Raw genomic sequence first — 20881 nt, forward strand, 5'->3', positions numbered from 1 at the left:
AATCATGTTACCGTATTTCATCATGCTATATCCAAGATTTCACTTTACTCGTGGTGGAAAGAAATCCTGTGTGCTATGTTGGCTTAAGTCAGGAATAGTTCTTGGAGGATATTTTCCTGAAAGAATTTGGAACACATTTTTGAAAAAAATCTTTGTTTATACTATGGATGATCTTTTTTTGTTTGTTTTGTTTTTTTCTTTAATTTCTGTTTTGTGGGTGTGTGTGGGATCTACTTTATTTTTGTATTTCATTCATCTGATCTTATATTTTTCCATCTGCCTTCTTCAGTTTTATTATTCATTTATTAATTTCCTGAAATGGATGTTTTCTGAATCAATTTTCAACTTCCTTTCTACTTTATTTGTTTTGTTTTGTTTTGTTTTTGTTTTCCTTGCTGTATGCGGGCCTCTCACTGTTGTGGCCTCTCCCGTTGCGGAGCACAGGCTCCGGACGCCCAGGCTCAGCGGCCATGGCTCACGGGCCCAGCCGCTCCGCGGCATGTGGGATCCTCCCGGACCGGGGCACGAACCCGTGTCCCCTGCATCGGCAGGCGGACTCTCAACCACTGCGCCACCAGGGAAGCCCCCCTTTCTACCTTTAATATATGCTTTTAAGGCTCAACATTTCCCTCTATGTATGTGTTCCAATCTCCAGATCCAATTATGAATTTGAATGTTTCTCTTCATGGTTCTGTCAATGTTTGCTTTATAAAGTATCAGCTGAAGTTATTAGTTTCTGAGAATTTGAAACTTTTATGACTGTGAAGTGTCCCTCCGTATGTCAAGTAATGCTTTTTCCTTCCCCTTAGAGTTCACTTGGTCAAATAGCAATGTCACAGATTTTATAATTACAGAAATAACTTGAGACCTAGGATGTTGATGTCTGTCTCTAGAAAGGATTTTCCCTTGCTTCCGCACGGGTTGTAAGATGCTAACAAAACACGTTCACCTTTACACAATTTCAGGGAATGAGGTGTTTTGGCGTTTGGCTTCAGTCCCTGCCAAAGAAAGCCCAGTTTCCTTCTCCCCTTATTCCAATGGTGAAACTCTTTGGGGTTTACCAGGAAGCCTTCGTGGCTGGTAATGCTTTTATGTCGCTTAGCCTCTTGAAGACGTCCAAAATTCTACTGAGTTTGTACGCCTTTCAATGAACAGAATCTACACTCTTCTGAGGCCTACACAGGCGAACGGCAAGACGGCCTGAGACCTTCTCAGGGATTCCGGAAAGTGAAAACCAGAGTGAAAACATGTAGTCCAGAGCTCGTGCCGGTAGACACCCCCGCACCCACCCTTGCATTCTGGGACATGTAGTCCAGAGCTCGTAAACTCGTGTAGTCCCAGATACTGCAGCTACAGTAACGCCTCGCTGTAAAGGTTTACCCGCGGAATTCTGGGAAATATGGTCCAGGAGTTCCGGGTTAGTCGCAGGCACTTCCGCCCCAGGAGGACACGTAGCAGCCATGTTTTGCCGGGTGACGGTGTTTCAGGTCCGCTCTTCACGACCCATTCAAGCTTCCCCTTTGCAGACCTTTCATTTGGGGAGAAAGAGGAGGAGCGGCTAAAAGCGGAGGTTTGAGGGCCTGGAGTGGTGATGTACGTCCCGCGGGCGGAGCTTCTTTGCGTTTGGTAACGTAGCCGGGATGGGGTGGGCTCAGGTCGTGCCTCCTGGGGTTTGAGGGTCTCCCCGGTTTTCTTCACCCCTAACCTGACCCCGTCCCCCACCTATGAGCTAGCCCTACCGCTTCATACGGCGTCACACTGGGTGAGTTGCTTAACTCCTCTGTGCCTCCGTTGCTGTTCGGTAAAAGGGGGGAAAAAGGAATGCCTTGTTAATATAGTGTTGTGAGGAGAAACGAGATAGCACAAGTAAAAGGTCTACAACTGCCTGATACATTGTTGGTATTAATACTACGCTAATTCGGGAGGCACCCATTTCGCAGCGGGATTCTGTGAGCCCAGGAAGCTGAATTGTCCTGGACTCCTGGCCTGTTTTGGAAGGAGAGGACTTGTAGCTGGTACGGGGGCGGAAGGGGGTGCGGTATGAATTAGTGGGGATGGAAACACAGCCCTGGTATTTCACAGTCTCCTTTCCTTCCCCAGCCCTGGCTTCTCAAAAAGCACTGCACGGAGGAAGAGGCAACAGAGCCCCACGTGAGTAGGACTTGGCATTCTTCTACTTAAGATATTCCTATAAATTGTAGAACGTATGAGACATGGGTAACGATGATAACTGAGCCTTGGTCACTAATTTCCATTCTAAAAGCTTTATGCAAATGAACATATTTCCATCAGGCGGTGGCTCTGTGAATCGGTACTGCTGTTTTCTCTACTTTAAGGCTGAGGAGCTGGGGGCAGGGAACACAACCCTGTTGGCCCATCCTCACCCAGATGGTAGGAGGTAGAGCTGGGGTTGGGACCCAGGCAGTTTGAGTCCAGCAGCTGAGTTTGCTAATCCCTTTGGTATATTCTCTTTGAGCATAGGGTACTGGCTAGAATCATATCATGAAAGAGGTTGGGACTTAATTGTGGGGACCTTGAGAGCAAGGTTTAGGCTATTTTCTGAGTTTTTAAGATAGTTTTCTCAACTGGGTCATTTATTTTATTTCAAATAATATGTATATCATAGAAGTAGCATAATCATTATGGAAAAATGCAGATATATACATAAAGAACAATTTTAATTATCTGTAACTTTAGGATGTAAAGATAACAGTTGTTAATGTTTTCGTGCCTTTTTGTCTGGTTACTCTTTGTGTATGTTTCTGTGTCGTGGAGGCTGTTTTTTGTGGGACTGATGTTACACTGCAGTGCTACTCAAGTTGTGGTCCACAAACCAGCGGCATTGGCATCACTTGGATGGAAATGCCCAGCCTTGAGCCCCATTCGAGACCTTCTGATTTATAATTTCTGCGTAGGGGGTCCAGGAGGCTGCATTCCAACAAGATCCCGCAGTAATTCACATGCACGTGAAAATTCGAGAAGCTCAAGAGAGGGTCTTTTCTGGAAACTGAGGCCGAGGAAATTGACCCTGCTGGATGTCACAGATAAAACTGAGCTGGATTCACCAAAGGCCTACTTAGTCCAATGATTTTATTCCCCCACTAATTATTGTCAACTGTCAGGGCCCCTTTCAGAATCCTGAATTGAGCAGAAGACAGCTAGCAAGTGTAGAGTCAAAAGGGAGGTCGTTAGAAGTTGTGAAGATATCTCTCTCCCAAGCTTTGGGGAGTGGAATCATTGCCATCTTTTGTACTAGATCGAACCCGGGCCCCCTGCATTGGGAATGTGGAGTCTTATCCACTGTACCACCAGGGAAGTCTCCCATTTATTTCTTAAACTTTCCTATATTTATAATGATATAATTACAATTCAGATTCCTGTCTTTTTTCATTTGAATTAGGTATGGACTGTCAAACTGTTTTTTATTGTTGTTGCAGAATCCTGGCTTTTATTAGTTCTCTTTACCTCTGTGCATAATTGTCAAAAGGGTACTTCCTGTTTAAAAAGAAACTTAACGTATTTTTATACCTTTTGTAAAAAGTTGTCCATGTCAATTTAAATATTATTGTTGCAGTCACAAAATCTTCAGGAAGACAAGCAGAGATTTTCAGAAGTCTATAAAGACTCTCCCATAACAGGGCAACAACGTATGACCTCCACATGTCTGACAGTCTTCTGTTGGTAGAAATCACATCTCTAAGGATAATTTCTAACTAAAATATCATCTGCTTTACCGCAGTTGCTAAGAAATAAGAAACCCTGACAGTGGTGTTCTCAGAGCTTCCTACCTTATGACGATCTCACGAGGTGGATGCCCGTGTTCTCCCCTACTGGCAGAGGACAGAACTGAGGCGAAGAGATGTGAATAATTTGCCCAGGGTGACACTGCTAGTGAATGGCGTAGCCTGATCAGAGCCCATGCATATTGACTCCAAAACCTACTCTGACTTACATGGTCTCTGTTTACCCCATACCCAGAATAAGAATGACCCCTGTGGAAGCTGCAGGCACACTGTGAGGGGGCCACTGTGTATGGCTGGGCAGGTCATTCCTCACACAGCCACTGAGGGGGTTCACGGGGGCATCTGGTATCTGCGTGGGGCTCTGCTCATCAAGCCTAATCAGCTGTAGCCACCCCGAGGACTGGGAGCCTTGGTAATTCACAATGAGCACCACGTGGGTTAGTGACTTCTTTTTCTTTAAACCAGTTTCCAGTTTGACTTCTTCTTGCCCTGTCTGTCTTGCTAGGACTCTGCACTGCCCCAGAAGGAGAGAGAAAATGAGCACATTCCAGGTGAGTAGAGCTTGCCTTTCTTGCTGTTAAAAACGCCATTTTTGTACTCAGGTTGGACACAGGTTTTCCTCTTTTTTTTCTTTTTCTTTTTTTTTTTTGATTGGAGTATAGTTGATTTACAATGTATTAATTTCAGGTGTACAGCAAAGTGATTCAGTTATACATATATATACATATATTTTCAGATTCTTTTCCCTTATAGGTTATTACGAAATATTGGGTATAGTTCCCTATGGGTTTTCTCTTTCAAGGAGAGTCTAAGCATATGAGGACCTGAGTGTGCCATGTGTGCTTTTTTTAAAATTCCTGTTAAATTTAATTGGTTTCGGTTTTAATTTTTGTTTTATTTCATCATTTTTTTATTTTACAAGTAAAAGAAAAATTAAGGGAAATGAAGGACATCTTCCAGTCTACTGCTTACCTGCTTACAAATTAGCTGCTTTTATATTTCTGTAATCTCTTCATCATATGTATTCATGGATGTGTATTTGTATTTATAACATAGGTACAGTTTTAAATTGTTTTTTTCATTTAATACTAGCTAACATTCACTTTTAATTGCTTTATCATGTTCCTGCAAACTTATGCACCTATTTTTTTTTTTTTTTTCTGGTATGCGGGCCTCTCACTGTTGTGGCCTCTCCCGTTGCGGGGCACAGGCTCCGGACGTGCAGGCTCAGCGGCCATGGCTCACGGGCCCAGCCGCTCCGCGGCATGTGGGATCTTCCCGGACCGGGGCATGAACCCGTGTCCCCTGCGTCGGCAGGCGTACTCTCAACCACTGCGCCACCGGGGAAGCCCCTGACCTGGGGTATTTTGAGGAGTCTTGGGCGAATCAAATAGTTTTCAGCTTTTTCCAAGGAAAGTACAAAACAGAAAACTTTACCCATTTCTTGTGCTTTTATGTTGGTGGGGTGAGGCTTATGGATGGTCTTTGGGTAAGGGATAGAAGAGGTCTGGATAACCCAGATAGCCCCATTACTTGGTGAGAAATAATGGTTTTGAAGTATGACTTGGCTACTTTAAAGTGGCTGTATCAGCTCAGTAGGAGTTAGCAGTTTGATGTGGCTACCAAAAAGCCAGTCTTAAGAGAAGTACCTCTGGCGGGGGAGGTAAGAACCCCACTCTGCTTTGCCTTGGTCAGACCTTAGTTGGAATACTGTGTTAAGTTCTGGGGACTGTAGACTAAGATAAATATAAAGCAACTAGGACCCACATTCAGGAGAAAGTTTGGATCACAATGTGGAAATGAAATCTGGACGTTTAGGGAAATAGGGCTGTGCAGCTGAAGAAAAGACTTGAAGGGCTGAGATAACAGTCTTCAAATATTAGAAGGATTGTCTTGTGGAAGAGGAATGTTGATTTTTTTTTTCTCTGTGGCCCTAAAAGCTGCAACCAGAAGCCACAGGCTCTGGGGAAGTGGATTTGTCCTTACAAGGAAGAATTTTTTGTTCTATCTGCCTAAATACGTTTTATCTGCCTAAATATGTTGAGTTTTGTTGTTGTTTTAGAAAGTGGTGGATTCCCAGTCCCTGAAGGTCCTAGGACATGTGCCAAGTAATTACTTGGTGGAGCCATGGCAGAGGAAATTCAAAGGTACCGTGGATTGGATTTCACAAGCATCAAAGTCCTTCCCAACCCTGAGCATCTCAGTACCTGTGGACTGTCCTTCCAGGCTTTGCCTCCACCTTTGTCACTAGGGTTGGGGTATGTTTTGGGGGGATGGATAGATGGATGGGTGACGGGGAATAGGAAGAATGTACAATGGCAAAGCAGTTACTTGGTCCATTCAAATTTGGTCTGCCATTTTTAAATTTTGCCTTTCCTATATACTCATTTGCTTGCCCTAAACTCTGGGCACCTGGAGGCCTTTGCTGTAACTGCTTGTGATCCTCAACATCGTACCCCATCTCATGCAATTGGGTTCTTATAAATGTTATTTGACAGTGATTTTTATCAGGTATCAAGTATTGTCAGGCTCCAATAGTAAGCGAATCTAACTTCGCTGTATGTACAAACGCTAGGTTTGTAAAGCTTGTGGCTGCCTCCCCTCTCTGGGGAAAGACAGAACCTGAATTCTTTTCCAAATTTCAGTGAGATGGAAATTTTGGGATACCCATGAGACAGAGAACCAGTCAAAGGGCTTCACACTTAAAAGTAGCCTTAAAAATTACCCATATGCCAGTTGCACTACTCCCAGCCCCCCCTGTCAAGTAGCAATCTTCAACTGTTTTGAAAGATCTCTAGCTCTTTTTATCCAATTAAGGACTGAAAGTGATTGACAGAAGGTTTTTGCTCATAGTCTACAGCTGAACTCTTGTGTCAACAGTAAATATTCCAGCAGAAGGAGTGGGGGTTTGATCATTTTACTGCTTTCTGCAGGGCAGACTCTGTGGGCTCATGGCAACATCTAATCTTCAGTGACCCCAGTTGTCACACCCAGGAGTAGGTTTCTCTCTAATCGTTTTCAGAGCTATGAACAGCAGGGAAACATGATTTATAGACCAAGAGGCATTTTCATCATGGGATTTGTGAGCATTTCATATCCCTTTCCTCATTATGGATACACTGCCCATCCTTTGGAAGAGACACTAAGGTGTTGGTCAGATCCTGTTAACCTCATTTACTTCCATGAATTCATGTCAAGTGTATTATGTTCATGGAGGAGATTTTCAAAACCCTACCAAATGGGTTTAGAGGAAGATGGGGCTAACTTCAGATGACTTCTTTAGGCCAGAGGTTTTCCTAGGCACCAGTAGTCATCTGATTCTGCTTTCTAAGGCTGCTTCCCTTACTTACAATTCATACATAGAAGCTAAGTCCTTGATGCAAAGGTGTTCTTTACAGCTGTGGGTTTTACCTCAATCTCTGGGCTCCTTTAAAAAGTAAACTTCGAATATTCTTCTCAACCCTAGTTATTTGAACTCTCTGAGTCTCAGCTCAGTTTATTAACATGATTAATTTGCAGTGGATCTCTATGTCTTATGTCCTTAATACATTGCTTCACACAGGGGCACCAGCTCAGGAAGATTTTGTCTGTTGCAAATTTATGAGGAAGTGGAATATTTATTTTTAGTACTTTTTCACCACCTCCCCAACATCTACCTCCTGATCAGATACCATTTCTTCTTCTTCCTGTCTCTACATTTCCAATGCCATTAAAAAATGGCCCAATTCTCAGCCTGTTTTCCCCTAGTCCTTGCTAAAACAGTGGCTGATGATGGTTTAAGTTAAGGCACCACTTCTCATGAGGTTACTTGTATTTTAATAAAAATCTTTGAAGGGTAAACATTCAAAGTCCTGATTCTCTATGGTTAAATTTTAGGCAGTGTAAAAAATAGTTTTAGATGGAGACGAAGGGAGTTGGGTGGATTACACAGGACATGGGATGAACAGGGCTGTCACTTTTTTTGTTTTTTGCGGTACGCGGGCCTCTCCCTGTTGTGGCCTCTCCCGTTGCGGAGCACAGGCTCCGGACGTGCAGGCCCAGCGGCCGTGGCTCACGGGCCCAGCGGCCCCGCGGCATGCGGGATGCTCCCGGACCGGGGCACGAACCCGTGTCCCGTGCATCGGCAGGCGGACTCCCAACCACTGCGCCACCAGGGAAGCCCGAGGGCTGTCACTTTTGTTCAGTTACATGAACATGGTGACAGGCAAGCATAAATGCAGAGATGGCATTCCTGTGCTGGTATGGGGAAAAGGAAGAGAGGCCACTGGTCAGGACATTGTTTTGCCTAGGGAGGAAGAAGATCCAGTACTTTGGTAATTTATTTAAGCTTTTGTTTTTTTTTTTTGCGGGATAGAGGAGCAAGTAGGGGAGCTCATACTTGAAGCCGAATCCGGCCTCCGTACCCTGACACTGAATTAAATCTCAAGACAGAGTTGTGGGTGAAGTAGAAAAGAATAGCTTTATTGCTTTGCCAGGCAAAGGGGGCTAGAGCAGGCGATTGCCCTCAAAACTCTGCGTCCCTGACCTGGAGAGGGTAGTGAGGAGTTTTATAGTAATCGTTCAAAGAGGAGAGTATGATCAGCTCATGGACATTTCTCTGATTGGTTGGTGGTGAGGTAAGTGGGTGTCAGCATCATCAACCTTACGGTTCCAACTGGTTCTGGGGTCTGCGTGTTTGTGGGCAGCACACCATTAACTTCTCCCACCTAGTGGGGGTTTCAGTATCTGCAAAACAGCTCAAAGATATTGTTATGTGTATCCCTTAAGGGGGAACCAAGACCCTGCCCGAAGGCTGCACTAGTGTTTCTTGTGACTATTCCTCCCTTGTCTCGCATCCCCTCCCTTCTCTAATTAGCAACTGTTTGAACCTGCTCCTTGGAACTCAGGGAAGGTCATGGAGGCTGAATGAAGCCTATTTCCTGTAATCAAGAAATGGGGGACACCGATACAGGCTTTGTGCCCAGGAGCCCACAGGGTCCTGCTAGGGATCATACTCAGTGCAAGGAGATGTGGAAAATCCAGAGATAAGGAATCATGGCGTCTTACTTTCCAAGGGCTCCTACTCTATGTTGTGGGGGAAATCAGACGCATTCATTAAGAGTCTGCCCGATTGAAGGATGTGAAAAGAGTTATCACAGAGGTACAACTAACATGCTGGGAAAATGTGTGGTCCATTCTCACTGGGATATCTGGAAGGGCTTCCTGTAGAAAGTGGGATTTTAATTGAACTTAAAAACAATTTGTACTTTGAAAAATTATACTCTTGAAAGAAATGAGTTGAGCAAGCGCCTGTCCTCTGATGGAGGGAGGGAAGTCTGGCCTAGTTGAGTGGAGGCGGGAAGGTGAGTGTTACGCTTAGTCTGGAAAACTCGGCAGGGTCTTCAACCCTACGGGGCTTTGAACGTTCGGTTGACTCTTTTCGGTTTTCTTCTTCTCGCATTGGGAAGCCATTTAAGATTTAAGCAGGGGAATAATAGTCTTAAAGAAAATAACTATGACCAGGATGAATTGAAGGGAGGGAGAAACGACATACTCATTTATCTATAATTTGGGGAAGAGAGGAAGATTATCTCTAATTCATTAGATGTGCATTGTATCAGCAGGAGGGAAATAAGCAGCATATCTTGATACATAAATCCTCCTCCCATATATGCATTCTTTTTCACCAGGGAGCAAGTATTTGGCAGCCAAGTTATCTTTAAAGTAATAATAAGAAAGCTATTTGGAATAAATGTTTCAGAACCATTTGTTACTTTGCACAGACCTATGAGCAAGTAGGATTGAGCTAAAGCATCTACAGTGGTATGTGGTTCTGCAGGGGCCGCCACCCTATTATATATACTTATATCTTGGCTAAACTCCAGCTGTTGCCACTGCTATTAGTCAAAGAACTGAAGTGTCAACGAGCTAATCAAAATAGCAAAGTGGGAGTCAAGAGTTTTTCCGCCTGTTTCCTAAAGTCTTAGGAAGATTGTTTCCTTTTTATTCCTTATATTCAGAACATAAAAGCCTCCCAGACATCTAATCTTTACTAGGTCAAACATTTCAAAAGGCAGTGGGATTATTTTCCAGTTGCTTTTCAGTTTAAGGCAAGTGTTTTAGGGGCTTCCAAAGCCTCCCTCCTGAATCCATTTATGAAAAACAAAAACAAAAACAAAAAATGAAAGGCATTATTAACCCAACTACATTGTCTTGGTGTAAAAATCCTAACATACAGCGTAGTGGGAAAAGGTTCTGAATCATGACCTAAGAGATGTGAGTTCTAGACCCAGTTTTGTGAATGCATAGCTTGGTGGTTTTGTCAAGTCTCCTATTTAACAGGGAGGGATTAGAATTTTTCTGTATGGTTTCTGTACTATTCAGTAGTATTGTTCACAATTACTTTTGCCTAAGGAGTTTAGAAAATGGAGAGACACATGATAATGTTGCAGGAAGAGGGACCTCTTCCAGGGCCCAAGAGTGGGCTCTTGTCTACCACTCAGAAAAGAATTTTCTGAGGAGACACACGTGCTGACAAAGCAACAGACTTTATTGGGAAGGGGTGTCCGGGTGCAGAGCAGGAGGGGAAGGGAACCCAGGAGAACTGCTCTGCCATGTGGCTCGCAGTCTCAGGTTTTATGGTGATGGGGTTAGTTTCTGGGTTGTCTCCGGCCAGTCATTCTGACTCAGGATCCTTTCTGGTGGTGCACACATTGCTCAGCTAAGATAGGTTCCAGAGAGAAGGATTCTGGGAGGTTGGTAGGACATATGGACAGGAGTCTCCTCTCTCCTTTTGACCTTTCCCTAATTCTTCCGGTTGGTGGTAGTTGGTTAGTTCCGCGTTCCTTACCAGGACCTCCTGTTTTAAGATAACTCGTGAAAGTGGTTACTGTCGGGCCTGGTCAGGGCAGGCAGTTTTGGGCAGTGGTCTCCCTAAAAATAAGATTGTGGTCAACAATTCTGGGTGGAAGTGATGTGTGTTACTTTTGGGCGAGAACTCACACTGCCAGTGTGAGGCTCCAGAATTCTTTCTCTCTACAAAGATGACTGAGAGAGGTGGCTTTGTCAAGCTGGGGGCAGGAATAAGGAAAACGAAGAGCAGAACTCCTAGGCAGCCCATGATGGGCATGTACAACGAGCGGGAAATGAACCTTTGTTGTTTTAAACCACTGAGATTTGGAGGAATTATTCAAGCTTATTCCTTTTTGTTTGTTTGTTTGTGTGTTTCTTTTGCAATATGCGGGCCTCTCACTGCTGTGAGAGGAAGATAATAACAATGACAAGTAGCAAAACCTCTAAAATGGAGACTATACTCCATTATAGCCAATTAATGGGAGTGGGAAGCTCGGGCTCACTGTCCAGGACATAGAAATAAAAGCTGAGGATGCTCTGAGGCATCTCTTGGATCTCTATAAGCCTCCATCATTTCTGCTGAGTAGGGTTGACAGATAAAATATAGGCTCTTCAGTTAAATATGAATGTCAGAAAAACAACGAGTACATTTTTAAGATAAGTATGCCCCAAATAGTACATAGGATCTACTTATACTAAAAGTGATGACTTATTATTCATGTGAAGTTCAAGTTTAACTGGGTATCCTGTATTTTTATTTAGTAAAGGTGACAGCCCTACTGATGATCCACAATGGAGGCAGTTCAGGAACGATACATGCTGGCTCTCGGACAGTCAGAAATGGCTTCAGCAGATCCAGGTACAGTATGAAATTCTTTTTGGATGTAGCTCAGAAGCCATGGCCAGCCCTTGACTGCAAGTACTGCCTCGGGTTTCCCTGAGGTGGGGTAAACCTTCCTCTTAATGGCCTTTTGGTAAGTCTGGAAGACCATACCCAAGGGGAGCCCCAAAGTCAGTTTCATCCTCACAACCGTGTTTCCAATTTCTGGAATTGGCTGCATGTGACTCACAAGAGCTGAGGAGGTTTGTGAAAATTGGGAATGTCATAGCTTGAACCCTTTGTAGGTAAAGTTTTGGTGCTCTGAGAGTTTTAACAGGAGCAATGTGAAAGACTCCAGGTCCCCAGGTAGATAGAAACAATCCTGTTTTACTTCTGTGTATGTGACAAGTCTCTAATAGTTCAGAGAGCAAATATCTGCTCTTAGAAAGACTGATCCAAGCTTGGATGTTTCTGGTGACAAGGCAAGGTCGTGAGTCTGAAGTTGACCTTTTATGGTTGAGGAGACAATAAGGTTGTCAGAAGGTCAATCATGGAGGAGACGTTGGCTTCATCCATCGTGCAGGCTTGTATATGTGTTTCTATGTAGATTGTGTTTCAAAGGTGGAGCTTGTTTACAAGTATGAATATTCTCTGACGTGCTTTTTGGACCTTCATACCCAGAGCGAGAGCAGTGCCGAGGCTCTAGAAATGCCATGGATATTCTGAGCTGTCAGTGGCATTTCCCCGGTACTGTTCCCTTGGTGCCGCTCCTTGAAATGTCCAAAGGGATTATCATCTGTCTTGTGGCGGGTCCTAGCATTGTGAAAGGAAGCTGCTGCACCGGGCTCAGAGGATTTCGGATGTGGTGGGAGGAGGAGTAGTACTACGACTATAAATTGTATCACAGCATATCTATTCCATCTTGAGAGTGGGGTTGGGGGGTTATGAAGGGGGGCTTTTATTGTACTTTTATACATTGTACCCTTGAAACTAATTCAATTTTTTAAAATTAATTAATTTATTTTGGGCTGCATTGGGTCTTTGTTGCTGCTAGCGGGCGTTCTCTAGTTGCAGTGAGCGGGGGCTCCTCTTGGCTGTGGTGCACGGGCTTCTCATTGCAGTGGCTTCTCTTGTTGCGGAGCATGGGCTCTAGGCACGCAGGCTTCCGTAGTTGTGGCACGTGGGCTCGGTAGATGTGGCACACGGGCTCTAGAGCGCAGGCTCAGTAGTTGTGGCGCGCGGGCTTAGTTACTCCGTGGCACGTGGGATCTTCCCAGACCAGGGCTCGAACCCATGTCCCCTGCATTCGCAGGCATATTCTTAACCACTGCTCCACCAGGGAAGCCCGATAATTCAGTTTTTTATAAAGAGAAGATTCCTAATATTATTCCAAAATTTTAAAAATATGTAGTTGGATAACACTATGAAAAATTAACTGATATATTCTTTTATTATTTCTCTTTGCTCCCTGGATTTTTTTCCCCATCCAGTCAGCTAGGCACTGTGAGTTCACTGCATTAGGAAGGTAAAGACTCAGCAGAAATGAGGGAGAAAAACAGAAAATTCTCAGCTTTGGAATGTTCACAACGGAGGCCACAGTAGAACAGGTGAGAATTCTGTGAACCAAAAATAAATGTCGTCTCAAATGCAAAAAAGTATTCTCTGCACTGGGAGGCAGGAGAGGGAGGGAGGGAAGGACTGAAGGAGAGAGATCAGTGTGGCCAGGGACATGGAGACTGTGCTTGAGGACGATATGCCCAGGAAGAGAATCAGAATCTGGAGAAGATTCAGCCTGCCCGTGATCATTGCCTCCAGCCAGCACCCTCATCTCAGACGTTGGGAAATTCAGAGAGAGAGTGGGAGTACGTCAGGAGGGCCACGCGCATAGTCTGTGTGGCAGGGGTTGTGGCCGTTCCCTATTTGTGAGGAGTCCCCAGCAATTTGCAGGCCTCTTCTGGAAAATGCTGGCGGACGTCTCTAGTGCTTATGTGAAAGCTTGTTCACAAACCTTGAAAGATACAGATGTAGATGACAGATAGATGCATAGATAGAAAAATGTCATTAAATAAAAGCTCCAGGAAAGGTTTGGAAAATGCCCTTTATTGCCTAGGACGCTTCTATTGTCATATGATGTTAGACTGAGTGCCGGTCCCTTCATCCTCCTTCAGACCACGGCATTCTGTCTGCTACTCTCCCGAGGGTCCTTTCTTCTCCCTGGAAGGGATAAAACAAATGAGGTAGGACAGGAAGAGACAAGAAGCACTCCAAGCTCTGCTGGTCAGGGTTACCCTCCAGCATTGCCTTAATGCTCAGAGCCACGCACACCACAGTGAGCTTGGCTCCAGATCAACTACCACGCAATGAAGGTTCTGGAACACTTCCATATCTCGGGGGACCTCATTTCCACGTGACTCTCTTTCATATTCCCCTTTGTCACAGAAGGCTAGGTACAGTGGTCAGGGTGAGATCTCGGCTCAGGCCCAAGGCTCTCAGACCTCAAAGTTCTGGTCCTGCAAGGGCCCCCGTCCTCTCTTGAGACCACTCCTGGCTCTCTCTGCCGAGAAGGAGCTGCTGGCGGTACGTCCTCTAAGAGTTGAGGTCCATCGTGCAGACCCTGAGGAAACTCCTAGGAAAAGGCTCCACCTTCTTGTTTACGTCAACAGAGCTCAATGCCTTTGTTAGTGCTGGGTGTGTCCCATTTGATGCAACTGCAGAGCCATTAGGTCAACCAGCACATGTGTGCGGCCCCTTCCCTTAGACTCCTCTGGGCCGTCGTGACATAGGCTCAGAAGAGTGCCAGCCTCAAGCCTTACCTCTTCCAAGGGACGGCCACACCGTCTTCCAGGATCTTCTGTCCCATGAATCTCAGTTGCTGTTTGGAACTCAAAGGAGAGAAAAGACCCTGCCTGCGGGGTCTCTTTGGGCTGGGGCCTTCCCCCGTGGGCTGCTCTCCCTCATTCTCCTTTTCTTCTTGCTTCTCTTCCTCCTCCTCCTCCTCCTCCTCCTCCTCCTCCTCCTCCTCCTCCTCCTCCTCCGGTGTGCTCTCGGATTCCACATTGCCCATCCACTGGGCCATGTTGAGATGAAAGACACGGCAGCTGAAGCCCTGCAGGACGCCGCCCTTCACGTGCTGCTGGAGGATCTCCAAGGTGGGGAAGACCCGGCAGCAGGCCATGCACCTGAAGCCGGTCTCCATGGTCACCATCCAGTCCGGTGTCTTGGCCCTGGGTCTCTCCTCGACGGCAGGTGACCCTGATGGGCTGCCTGGCTCTGCCCTTTCCTCATACTCTTTCTCCTCCCCAGTGGGCTCACTGTCAGACAGGAGGCTTTCGGTGGACACATCAGAGGGGCAAGTGCCTACTGTGCACGCATCCTCAGGAAGGGTCACTTCTTCTATCGTCAGCTGCTTTTCAGGCAACTCCAAGGGTTTCTTTGTCTTCCAGGAGACAGCGACACCCTTGTTCACTTGTACCTGCACGTAGTATATTTTCATGCCCCTTTCCTCTTTGTCTGGGTGCAGATAGTCCTTACAGGGTGAAGAGAGTGAGGAGGAGACACAGTGTGATGGGGGAGCGGTCTCCCCTTCTTCCTGAACCTGGGCTAGGGGTGCTGTAGGCCAGGCAGTGTCTCGAAATCTCCGCATTGCTGAAAAAGGAAATTAAAACCATAATAACATGCATGGGCCGTGCCGGAAGCTGAGGGAGCAGGTGTGGTAGACGAGAGAGGGACATTTACATGACGTAGCTATGTCGTGAGCTTGGTGTCTGTTGGCCGTAGGATGGAGCGGTGTATCTGGTGTCATCTGTGGGCTTTTCATGTGCGTGGGGGGGATACTGGAGCGGTGTCTGTATACAGGGGTGTGGAGTATGGTGGTGAAGGCTGTGGTAAGTGAGGGATGCGGCTGGATGCGTGTATGACAAGGAGTGTGATTTTGGTAATATCGGTGGTGCATTACTTGTGGAATGGGGCTGTGGTGCTTGGGGTTTATGTGTGCTCTGAGAAGGGCTGTGCCTGGAGGGCAGATGTATGTGTGAGCTGTGTGGACCTGAGCTGGATGGTCCTGCTCTCAGGCTGGAGGTGTATGATGCAGAACTCTGTCCTTCTCTGGAAGCAAAGGCAAAGACAAAGCCTACATTTTCCTCTGAAGATGCTTAATCTGGTCCCTCTTCCCTCCACCTCAAGCCCAGACCTTTCCGGCCCCTGCTCCTTGACTTCCCCACCATGGTACTACCAGTATTCACACCGCCCCCCCAGACTCAGCTGGCATCCACGCCCTCGGAACAGCTCAGCCATCCTGCCCAGGCTCCTCCACAGAGCCCTCATCACCTCTGATGACCCTGGATTTCCTCTCAGCCTCCCTGGGATCTGTGTGCCTCCTGCTTCACAGCCAAGCACCCCCTCACCTGAGGAGCCCCGCGCCCTTACCAGCGTAGCTGAGCTTGCGCGGAGTAGAAGTACAGAAGAAGTATTTAGGGGCAGAGGAGACCTCCACTGCCCCTGGGCTGCAGCCTTGGGCCACCACAGTGGATCCAAGCCGAGGGGGATCCTCTTGTGACTTCGAGATTCCTGAGGGAGGAATGGAAGGCTCAGGGTGGGTTCATCAGTCCTCTGTCCACAAATATTTACTGAGTGTGTGACACGTGTCAGGTGCAGTGAATACACACAGTTGAGAGTGTGGTTCCCAGTGGATCCTCCAGGATTTAATTCCAATCAATACTTATTCTCTCACTGTCTAGTTGGTAATGTAGGCCTCGGTGGTGACTGTGAGTGTGTGGGAAGAGTGAGTGATGTGTATCAGTTAAGTCTGTGGTAAGTGTGGGGTTGGCATGGGGAGCACAGTGCAGATGTGTCTATCTGTGTCTGTGGCCTTTGTGTGCATTTTTTCTGTTCACAAGTCAGGAATTCTGGGACATGTAACTTTTCCTCATTACATGGTGTGGCTTGTATTTATGGTGCGTGTTCATTCATTCATTCACCAAGATTCAGTGAGCAGCTACTCCTGTGTATCCGGCACTCTTCCATTGTTGTAGTCTCTGGTAACGCTGCACATTCTAGTAGGGGAAGACACACACTAAACAAAACTACAATAAATATATAATACATCAGCTGGTGGTAAGTATATAAGGGTTGCCAGACTTAGCGAACAAGAATACAAGGCACCCAGTTAAATTTCAGTTTCAGATAAACCCAGAATAATTTTTTAGTGTAAGTATTCCCATGCAGTATTTGTTCTTACTTAGTTTTAGTGTAAGTATGGCCCATACAATATGTGGGACATACGGATACTGAAAAATTACTTGTTGTTTATCTGGAATTCAAATTGAACTGGATAGCCCATATTTTCTCTGGCAATCCTGACATGGGTTACTGAGACTGTGGTTTACTGTGGTTTGTACAAAGCGGGTCTGGCATTACTCAAGAATGTGTTACAAGTGTGGTGTGTATGACACGTGACTGGTTGTTACAGAGGTAATTAGCGATGGCTGAAGTTAGCTGTGTTTGTGCGAGAGTTGTGGAGATACATATATATATATATATATATATATATATATAGTGTGTGTGTGTGTGTGTCCTATACATATAGTGTGTGTGTCTATATACATATCTCATCTCCAGCGTTTGGTGTTGGAGGAGAGGATTGTGATACAGGTGGGTTGTATGAGAACGTAGTACAGGAGGGATCCGTGTATATACCTCCATGTGCTGTGTGTGGTTTACTAAGGAAGTTATATGTGGGGTGTGTGATATTTTTGCTGCATCAGAGTGTACATGGGTGTATGAGTTACTGTCTCATAAAACACCCCTAACAAGAATTCTGTATACACTCTTACGTACACCGAGTGTCAGCCAGGTCCAGGCAGGGTGACAAGAACTTTACCACGCAGACTTTATATCTGGTAAGCACTCTAACCCCATTCATCTCGCTCACACACACACACACACACACACACACACACACACACACTCTCACACACCCACACACACACAGGAACATAGAGCAAAATATTCTGAATGGTCAGGGGCAGTCATTGCCTTCCCCAGCCTGTCCCAGCCACTGCCTGGAAATCTGCCTGCTGTCTAGACCTCCATTGCCAGGGCCCATCCTACAGTCTCCAGGGCCCTGGGCCTGGTAGGAGCTACTGGGCTCTAATCTGGGGCAGAGGCCTCTAGCTGGAGCTTTGGGGTGACCACCCCTCTCCCAGGGCAAGCTACTCGCCTACATTTAATGCACGCAGGCACCACGTGGCCCGTGGCTCTCAGAGCTCCCCAGCAGGACCCTGAGGCCATTTCTCACCCCCGCTCACGTGGTCTCAATCTCTGGAAAACCCTTCCCTTCCCTTGATCTCCTTTGGGAAATTCTTCCTGTTGAAGGAATAAATCCTCCTTGCTTTCAATATGACACCATCCCTAGACAAACAATCTTCTTTCAAAGTGCATTCCACTTGTCAAGATATTTTTCAACAGGGCCTTCAACTCATGGGGCTTCTCTTTCCACTTTGGTAAAAGAGGCCAAGTAACTCATGGGTCTCTCTCAGCATCCTTGCATCCTTCACATCCCCCACCTCATGACCCCAGGGAAAGATCCAAGAGAATAAGAGAGAAATCGGGGACTGAGAAAAGCTGCACCTCTAGGTCTGTGCAAGCAGGATGCAGCCTGCTGTGAGTCCGACAAAGCTCCAGGCCCGGCTGCCCCAGGAGAGAGTCCTCAGACCAGCGGAGCTGACCTCCCATCTCCCAGGGGGCATCTGGCCGTTCTGTGCCGTCTCACACCCCAGGGGCCCTCCAGATAGATACGGCAGCATCAGTGAGACAAGGTCTCTCGCTCCCTGCTTCACAGGTGACACGTTCTCAGTCCCCCGCTTCCTAGAGAAGCTTCAGTTTGGCAGAAACCCATGTGCCCCAGCCAAGTTGCCCCCCACATACCTCCTCCGTTCTCGGCAGTTTCCTGGGACTCTTCATTTTCCAGATGTTTCCTCTTTTGTCGCCGTTCCATCGTACCAACTAGAAGTCTCCCTTAGAAGATGCCTCAAGAGATGTCCAACTCCTCCTCTTCCCTACAGGTTGGCCCTTCTTGGCTCTTGGGCAATCCGTTGAAATGATTCAATACAAACAAAAATAGTCAAGTCTCCTAAATGGCTGAAAAACTTGTACCACTGAGTGAACCAGCAGTACTGCCTAGTGCTCACCAGGGCTGTTATGTTTGCAAGGTTGCCAGGCGCACAGTGGAATTCTGTGACCTCAGTGATGACATCAGAGCGTTCGGTGGACCTAGGTTGAGCACAGTGTCTGCAGTAGCACAGGCCCCATTTTCAAGAACAATTCCTTTTTCCCAGCCGAAGCTTTCCCGTGAAAGGGAAAGGTTCATACCATATCTATTATAAATTGTATCATACCATGTCTATTATAAAATTCACATTTTGATTGGAGATCTTTTAATGTCTTTTCTAGAGAGATTTAATATGAATGTTTTAAATGGTCTCCAGTTTCCCTGTGGATTATTGACATTTTAAACTCTGCACTTCAATTTTCCCTCAATACGTGTAATTTTGTCACGGCTATTTCTGTACTTAAAGATGAGGAACTATATAATTGATTTCTTCATTTTTTCCCCATCTCTTTCCAAGGCACTGCATTTGATTGTGTCTTGCGACTGAGTGAAAAATGCTAGTCCTTGAGTCAGGACATTGGGCCCTTTAGCAAGTAACTCAACCTATCTGGGCTTCAGCTTCTGTATGTGCGATCAAGAGGCTTGGACTAGCTGACTTTTCAAATGCTGTGTTTCTTTGATTCACTCTCACTTACTGATCTGCTCCTTAAGAAGAGGGTCTGTTCTCATAAAGTAACAACAGTCTTTCGTACTCAGTTTGTTAGTTATATTGCCTTCTACGTATGCTTAGCTCTAAATAATTTATACGGCTCTTGTGACAATTTTTAGATCTTCTTTTTTTCTTATTTTCTTTTATAGTTTCTAATTTGTTATCGCCAGTGTAGAGGAGCCTGATTGACTTTTAAAATTTATTGATCTTGTATGTGTGTGCCTTGTTGAACCGTCTTATTAGTTCCTGCTAGTTTATCTGTGGGTTCTTTTGGGTCTCCTAGATAAATGAGCATATTAAATGTAAATAATGTGTTCTTTGGATAAAGTTTATTTTCTTGCATCTCTATATAGAAGCAATATGTTGAATTGATTTAAATATTTAAATACTTACATACCTGTTATCACAATCTAACATTCTTTATCTTATTTTCTTTCAATCAATATTATGTTTTCAAGATTTATCCACGTGAATCCATATAGATCTAGGTCTTTGATTTTTGACTGTTTGATATTATGTGATCACATGCATATAGCATCATTTATTTTCCATTCAAGCATTATTGGACAATTGGATTGTTTCCCTCCCTTCTCTAGAACAAACAACATTTCCTAGAATATCCCTGAAGATGTCTGACAGTCGAGAAGGGCCAGGCTGCCCGAAGGATTGCTACTTGCTTTTAGCCACCTTCCAACAGGCCGTCTCCAGCCAGCAATTTGAAGCACAGCTGAAATGAGAACTGCCCCAAATGTGAAGATCTTAGGAGCTTCCTAGAAGGTGGGAGGTTAATGATAGGCATCCTGCTGGGATCCCAGGGGAGTCTGAGCTGGCCTGAAGCTCATCTTCCTCCTCCACCTCTCAAGAGAAATGTGGAGGAAAGAAGACTTCAAAAACTGTGAGCAGGCAGAGGGAGGGATATTGGGGGCCGAAGCTGTAACTGAGGTCTTGGAGTGGGCTGTGAGCACGCAGAGCCTCTCGAGAGCCAGGCTCTGCCTTCTGAGAACTTCTCCCCTAAGGCTGCTCATAATTCACGTGATACCAGCCATATAGAGCCGACTTGGCCCACACTGTCACAGAAAGCCTTATCAGAATCTCTTCTTCTTCATACACTCTTGTGTCTGTTACTTGGTTATTGCCTTTGGTACTCCAGTGATGTGAACCACAGTCGCCAGGGGATGGAGGACACTAGTGACCCATCTTGCTCTGTGGCCTCAGTCCACAGCTTGAGGGTAAGGGAAGAGGCCAAATGAAGGTCAAGAAGGAAAGATGGAGTTTGAAGAGAAGACCTGAGTTAAGGGTGTCTTCTCAAGTCTTGATGACTGAAATGTAGCTCCAGTACCTGAAGTCCTGCTTGTTCTCAAGGCTGACCGCGGGGCTGGGTGCACTCAGTGAAGGAACCGTATACACTTAGTATTTCCTTGCTTGCTCACACTTGCCCTCCTCTGATACACCCTCTGCAAGACTGATCTTCCCCTGAAACAACTTTCCACCTGCTACTGTCATCTCAGGAACATTTGCTTCACCTTCCTAGTGTCCCCCTAGAATGCCATTGCAGCCAATTCATAATTTGATAATCATGCTGCTTACCATATTCTCAGCAACTTCTGAGAAATTTTATTCACTTTATTCCATAGTCTTCACCCATCAATAATCTTCCTTAACTTCCTAGC

The 20881-nt window shown here is 45.7% G+C and overlaps 1 protein-coding gene across 3 annotated transcripts in view; it reads left to right on the top strand.

Moving 5' to 3' along the window:
• The window catches only part of LOC309815324 (uncharacterized protein), a 26315-nt gene continuing 5434 nt past the window's right edge, over positions 1-20881 (top strand). The window contains exons 1-5 of one of the 3 annotated variants that reach the window (XM_082642040.1): positions 1-1570; positions 2101-2151; positions 4249-4294; positions 11337-11433; positions 12885-13001. In XM_082642040.1, the coding sequence (XP_082498166.1) occupies positions 1400-1570; positions 2101-2151; positions 4249-4294; positions 11337-11433; positions 12885-12915 (396 nt within the window). In that variant the 5' untranslated portion in view covers positions 1-1399 and the 3' untranslated portion in view covers positions 12916-13001. The remainder of the gene's footprint in view (positions 1571-2100; positions 2152-4248; positions 4295-11336; positions 11434-12884; positions 13002-20881) is intronic. The other 2 variants (XM_082642041.1, XM_082642039.1) reach the window with 2 other exon arrangements.

The sequence above is a fragment of the Mesoplodon mirus genome (genome assembly GCF_964341445.2).
Source record: "Mesoplodon mirus genome assembly, chromosome: 14".
Lineage (NCBI taxonomy): Eukaryota > Metazoa > Chordata > Mammalia > Artiodactyla > Ziphiidae > Mesoplodon > Mesoplodon mirus.